The sequence below is a fragment of the Coregonus lavaretus genome (genome assembly GCF_964263955.1).
Source record: "Coregonus lavaretus genome assembly, chromosome: 8".
NCBI lineage: Eukaryota > Metazoa > Chordata > Actinopteri > Salmoniformes > Salmonidae > Coregonus > Coregonus lavaretus.
The window spans coordinates 3955485-3962278 of record NC_139995.1 but is presented as its reverse complement, the minus strand read 5'-3'; the positions used below and the strand labels follow the sequence as shown (position 1 = coordinate 3962278).

Below are 6794 nucleotides of genomic sequence, written 5' to 3'. Positions count from 1 at the left end.
GCTTGTGTTATCAGACACACCCTATCTTGAGATAATCCCCTTCATCTTTTGACAAGACTTTGAAAATAGTTTATGGTGCCATTCCAATCAGTTACTGTGCAATCTTAACACTGTCAATCATCCACCCACTCACCTTGACCCAAATACCATAGAACACATATGTACCGCACACAGATTGTGCGATAGCGGTCTTCTTGGATGCAACACACATACCTTGCATCCTGTGAGGTAAACATGGTGTACCTGTGTGTCGCATTCTGTATAATAACTCCAGTAAACATTGACTTTTGTCCATTCTTTATTACATTATAAAAACAAAGTGCTGCTGATAAACAGAACTTTTTAACTTGCAAATGAACCCCCCCCCCCCCCCCCCCCCAAAAAAAAAGAAAAATAATTTATGATACAATAAAACAAAATTATATACAACTAAATCTATATAGTTGCTTCCAAGAGAGCAAACAAATTCTCAGGTTTGAGACCTGTTTGAGGTAGAGTACAGTAAGTCATGCTTTTAACAAAACATAACAGAATGAGTTCCAAGGCATGAGGCATTGTTTCACAATAACGCACCAAATTCCTACCAACAGGTCAGGTCTTTAAAGTTCACACAAGTAAATGGAAGTAGTAATTAACCATTTTAGTAATTAAATGGCAATAATTGACATACATTACATTCAACCCCTTAGAATTTTTACTTTGGATCCAGCCCAAAATTAAAAACAGCAAGAGAAGAACCAAACCACTAGGTATACTGGTTGAATCAATGTTGTTTCCACATAATTTCAATGAAATTACGTTGACACAACATGGAATAGACGTTGAATTGACATCCTGTGCCCAGTGGGAATTTCATAACATGGGGGAATGTGAAAGAGACTGTATAAAAAGGGCCGTTTTTCACTAACAAATGGCTGCTCAATTTGATATAGCTTACGCTACAACATAGGCTTTGTTACATGTAGTCTACTATGAACAATGACTTTGGAAAATCGCTAGGACAATATATTACTAACATTATTGTACTAGGCTGAACGTGGACCTGTTGCTCCAAACCAAACTTTTTTTACACATACACTTTTAACTGTCTCTCAGCAACTTTCACTTCTTCTTAAACAGTCACCGCAGGGGATGGATGACACCATGCATTGTCTTAAGTCAAGACCGGTCTTTTCAAATATCTCTTAATGTTTTATTTTTGCGCCTCATCTCCTCAGTCCCAACATTGCCTCCTGAGCTGCTCCAGTTTAACTTTGAGCTGCTCCTGCCTCTCTCGGAGCTTGTCTTGCTTGACGTTCAGTTTCTGGCCCGCCAGCTCCAGGCTGCGGATGCTGTCGCGTGCCCTCTTCAGGATGACCACCTTGGAGGCCTTGTCGTTGTTGGACAGCTCGGGCACGTTGTCCCTGAGCCTTAGGAAACAGTTCTTCAGCTCGTTGCGGCGTTGCCTCTCCATCACGTTGTGGGTATGCCTCCTCTCCTCCTCATCCTCCACGTCGGTCGACTGCCTAGAGCTAGACTGCTGGTGACTGCTGAGGTGGTGTCGGGACGAGCGGCCCGACGAGCTGTGGTGGTGTCTGTGTGAGTCGGAGGACCGGATGCCCTTGTGGTAGGAGGTTGACGAGTGCTCGGAGTGGAGAGGTGACGCGGGGCAGGGGGCGGCGTAGTTGTGCTGTAGCTGGATCTCCAGGTGTTGCCGCTTTAAGGCGCGCTGCTGCCGCCGGCTCTCTTCTACCGACTGGGAGGAGGGGCTAGTGGTCCTCTTCACCGTCACCACGTCTATCTCCTCCTCTGTAGAGAGGAAAACCACAAGGGATTGTGTTAGTCAATTCCGATAACGTTTGAAAGACTACATTTCAGATGCCTTGGATTTAGACTAACATTTTTTAATTGCAACTTTCGAGGCAATGCTGCCAACTTTATTTCTAGGTTAATTATATTGCATTGCAAGCTTGCACAGCAGATAATTCATGTTCTTCATTTTTGAAGAAGTGCTTGAGAAATAGTATTCCCATTGAATGGTGCAAGAAAAACACTTGGTCCTAATTTCACTTCCCTTATTATGGAAATTATGGCATTTAAAAGCATGCATGAGAGTTCAACTCATTGCTGTACAGAAGTAACTTTCTAACAGTTCCTCTTAACATTTAAGCAAATAAATCACTAACGCATGGTATAACCTTTTCATTTTCAAGCACATTAGCCACGAATGTGGACCAACTCACCAGAATCGCTTGCACTGCTCGAATACGTTGAGAATTCACCTCCTGCTGAGCCGTAGTCCGAGGTCGACTCGCTGCCTTGCTCCGGACTGTCCAATAGTAAATCCTCATTCTCCAAAGCTTGGCATGCGAGCGCCGCGCTGTGGCAGTCCAGTATGGAGCCGGCAATTTCCTCAAAAATGCTTGTGTCTATGTCCGAGAGCAGTGGGCTGCTGGAGAGCACAGATGATAGCTTCTCCATAGACTTATCACCGAGGCAATGCCATAAACAGTCGTCGGACTCATCTGGCTGTTGGTCCTTTGACGCGGTTGCACTGCCATCGTACAAAAAGTCACAATTCCAATTTAGCTGCGGGTCCTGATCCTCCAGGAGTATATCCGAGACGTAGCTCAACTGGTCCTCCTTGGAAAGTGGTTTGGCATTGAGTCCAGTCTTCAATGGAGGGGACTGGGGTGGCGTGGGGAGCGACTGTAGGTCCTTCATCAAGCTCTGACAGAATTCATCATCAAACAAGAGAGGCTCCGAGTAAAACCAGTCTTGCGACTGGGAGAAACTCTGCAGCATTTTGGCAGAATCTGGGAAGAGGGAAAATAAAGCAGGTTGAGTATGCACGTGATGTAAGTTAACTTAGTGATGCTCTTAGTACTTCGACTGCAAACCCACCAGCAAGCACAACCTTTTAATCATGTTACCATCCTTTGCCCCACCCCAATGAGGGTGGTCATCAACAAACTTTTAACCCCATGACATCATTTAAACAGCTGAGGAGCGCAACATCTCCAAATGTGCATTTTTCTCCTCAAAATAAATAATTTGACTAGGTAAAGATAGATAAGTACCTCAACTCCTCCATGGAGTGAAGAGCGGACTAGAGTTTTTATTTTTGTATTATTAACCTCGACTCCTTCAAGTCGCTTTACGTCAATGCTTGAAAAATTGAAATTATTAATCCCTTAGTGTACTGTTTGTCCTCTTATTGCGTGCCTTTGCAGATTTTTATTTTTTTAAATAAAACGTTAATCAAATACAACCACCAACTTTCCTTGTTGAGATTCAATTGGCACATGCTCATTCGCGCTGAGTTGCCATCTTAGAGCAACAGCAACGAGGAATCAGTCGGTGGTTGGTTGTATTTCATTAACGTTTTATAAAAAATTATATTTTCAGCAAACAAAGAAATGCACGTTAAGAATATACATTTTTGAAGTATTGACGCATAGCAACTCGAACGAATCGGAGGTACATTTCAAAAACGTATCTGCGCTCAACTCCGTGGAGGAGTTTAAGTTACTTGCTAAGGTAAAGATCAACTAGGTAACAATTCAAAGACTGGGAGAGATGCCTCCAGATAAAGATCATTCACTGGCTATTGCGAAAACTTGCCATCTCTAGTCTTGAGCAGTCAATCACACAGTTCTTCAGTAGTCAATTATATACACACACACACACACACATAATTTGTTCCACTGCCGTTTAATATCAACTTCTACATCTCTCCCTAGCCCTATTAAGACTAATATTTCAGCAATATACGCACATACCAATGCCTCTCATTGAAAAGTCTAACTGCAATGTATCTAGTACAGCTGGTTAAGTTGAGCATTTAATTAATAATAATAAACCATTTAGCAGACGCTTTGACTTACAGTCATGCGTGCATATTTTTTTTATATTTTTGTGTATGGGTGGTCCCGGGGATCGAACCCACTACCTTGGCGTTACAAGCGCCGCGCTCTACCAGCTGAGCTACAGAGGATTAAATACCAGTATACATTTTAAAGGGCAAAAGAGGTGCGGTTAGCAGAACAGAGAATGGCTTTGGTAGAACTAGGCTGGTTACACATGGACGTTCACCATGGACATTTAATTTGACTAATGTGAATAAAAAGTCGTATGCATCTACAGTTGCACATTTAAACTATTTTGCCGAAGTACATTAGTGCCAACATTTGTCACGGTTTAACGTTACAAGTTTCTATTTTTCTACAAATCACCAACATAAACATAAAACACAAATGAAGCTAAAACCATTAGAATGAATGACACTTATGTATGCCGTCATGTCGTTTGAAATAAATATAGTTTAAAAAAAGTCAGGTAACTAATAGGTAAACAAAACAAAAAAATTGTATATATATATACAGTATATACCACCGGCAAAAACCACGTGAAATAATCTGTGAAGCCGTAAATGCCAACTCTTACCTTTATTATTCCAGGGGTATGAGAAAGGGAAGAATACGTTTTTTTTTGTGGCTTGATAAATTCCAACGAAATGAAACCGAGATAAACTAATGTAATTATTCTGCTGTCTGTAAAAGTACTGAAGCTCTGCTGGCGCTGCGTTGTCTACCATACGCCACGCTCTACACAAGATCCGTGGGTGTGGTGGCGAGATCATTTCAATATATACGACCACTGCGCAGCAGTATCCCTCCACTGCACAACATTCGCGCCAAAACGTAAAAATCTATATGGAACACTTGAATCAAGAACTATTACACTGCTGTAATAATGTTTGTTGGGTATAAATCCGCGTGGATCAGCTCGGAAAATACGGTGATAAAACACACGCACAGCAAAACATGTTTTAAGGAATGATCTATGTTGTCTGGAGACGCGGATGGATCTGCTCTCCATGCGCATTACGGAATTTCAGGAAAATGGAGACGGACTGGGTACAAATTTACACGGTCCGTGCTACCCGGATTCCATGGGATGTTCCTACCCCATTGCATTTGAAATTTAAACTGGTTAAGGGTAGGGATAGTGTTAGGATTTAGGGTATGGAGTATGGACGTCTCAAGGATCCCAGATAACACTGACCAAATGTACACGTGTGTACTCCCAAAAGCCCGATGTCTCGCCTGGTTCATACCAATAATGTATATAAACCCTGGATTGCATATGTTATGTATTGGCCAGTGAGAGGGTTTGAAGCCACCGGTCGGCCATATTGCCACTCCCCAGAAGGAGCAGTCCTTCATTGGAATGAAATTAATTCTACAGTATTTCAATTAAATGTTTAAAGGAAAAAATTACATGTATTTAAATATTTTTGTTGTTGTAGTGGTGCCAGTAATACTAGAACTTTTAAAAAAGAAACACTTTAAGAAAACGGTTTTTATATATGTTTTAATGTATTTTTTAAAAATGTTTAGCTCACATAATATAATTTAAAACTATGCATTAAAGTGCCTGTAATAGAATAAACGTGGCAAAAACAAATGTAGAAATTAATAAATGCATTTCTATTACAAAATATTATTTAACACTGGTGGGGGAATGTCAAAACAGTGCCCCCTGTAAGTCATCTAGTGTATATATAAATAATAGGTTCTTACTAGCAATGAGGCAATACTGTTCTTGGTGATATTTGAATGAGTTGGTCAGCACAGACCATGAGTTTATGGCCATGTTGGACATTTCAAAGCATTTCACCAGCCAGCCCAGTCAGGCACCATAGATTATTTGCATTTATGTACACCTAACCAGTGGTATAGTGTTCTTTTTTTTTTAGGTGAGGGAGCGCATAAAAAAACAAAAATATAATAAATTCCTCAATCAAAGTTTGTATCGACAGATGTAGCAAATTGAATAGTCCATTATAGAATTTGCATGAAATGCATCCTCCAATTGAAACGTCTGCCTATGTCCACACATACTGTAAAGAACATTTTCTATTTTTAATACCCTCAAACACCAAGTTAGGCATAGGATACTTAATTTCCAAATAGACCATCATCACTGTCAATCGTGAATGATAATTCTTCAGGTTTTACAGGTGAAACGTCCAAACTGCGTCTCCATGCCAATCATTTGATTGATCTCAATCAGTTTAATGGGAATATGCATTTAGATCATCTTGAATTACCATTTTGCGAGCGAATTAGAGCAGATGGTGTTAATAAACTATTAGCCTTGTATTTTGTTGCAATCAAAGCATATATCCTGCCTATTGGTGCGCCCTGGCAACAATGGCTCAGCCACACAAGCTCACAGAACGGGCCAGCCGAATGCTGAAGCGCGTAACGCGTAAAAATAGTCTGTCCTCAGTTGCAACACTCACTACCGAGTTCCAAACTGCCTCTGGAAGTAACGTCAGCACTGTTCGTTGAGAGCTTCATGAAATGGCCGAGCAGCCGTACACCAGCCTAAGATCACCATGCCCAATGCCAAGCTTCGGCTGGAGTGGTGTAAAGCTGTAAAACTCTGGAGCAGTGGAAATGCGTTCTGTGGAGTGATTAATAATGCTTCACCATCAGGCAGTCCAATGGCGGCGTTTGGAGGATGCCAGGAGAATGCTACCTGCCCGAATGCATAGTGCCAACTGTAAAGTTTGGTGGAGGAGGAATAATGGTCTGGGGCTGTTTTTCATGGGTTGGGCTAGGTCCCTTAGTTCCAGTGAAGGGAAATCTTAACGCTACAGCATACAATTACATTCTAGACAATTCTGTGCTTCTAACTTTGTGGCAACAGTTTGGTGAAGGCCCTTTCCTGTTTCAGCATGATAATACCACCGTGCACAAAGTGAGATCCATACAAAAATGGTTTGTTGAGATCGGTGTGGAAGA

The 6794-nt window shown here is 41.4% G+C and overlaps 1 protein-coding gene across 2 annotated transcripts; it reads right to left on the bottom strand.

Moving 5' to 3' along the window:
• Nucleotides 1–282: 282 nt before the first annotated feature.
• Nucleotides 283–4605, bottom strand: LOC311133920 (uncharacterized protein). Of its 2 annotated transcripts, XM_084167536.1 has the most exons (3): nucleotides 4426–4605; nucleotides 2223–2795; nucleotides 283–1788 (listed from the first exon to the last, which is right to left on the bottom strand). In XM_084167536.1, exons 1-3 carry the CDS (start codon nucleotides 4574–4576, stop codon nucleotides 1214–1216), a joined length of 1299 nt encoding a protein of 432 aa, XP_084023662.1. In that variant the 5' UTR covers nucleotides 4577–4605; the 3' UTR covers nucleotides 283–1213. The 2 variants fall into 2 exon arrangements, with proteins under 2 accessions (XP_084023662.1, XP_084023663.1); XM_084167537.1 differs by lacking the exon at nucleotides 4426–4605 and having other exon boundaries at nucleotides 2223–2875.
• Nucleotides 4606–6794: the final 2189 nt, after the last annotated feature.

What these genes read in the sequence shown, in the direction of transcription:
- LOC311133920 (XM_084167536.1), bottom strand. Translation starts at nt 4,576, where the DNA reads ATGGTAGACAACGCAGCGCCAGCAGAGCTTCAGTACTTTTACAGACAG. An exon ending in ATACCCCTGGAATAATAAAG is followed by an intron (nt 2,796 to 4,425) that starts GTAAGAGTTGGC and finishes CCCTCTTCCCAG; the next exon opens with ATTCTGCCAAAATGCTGCAG. An exon ending in GAGCAGTGCAAGCGATTCTG is followed by an intron (nt 1,789 to 2,222) that starts GTGAGTTGGTCC and finishes TCCTCTCTACAG; the next exon opens with AGGAGGAGATAGACGTGGTG.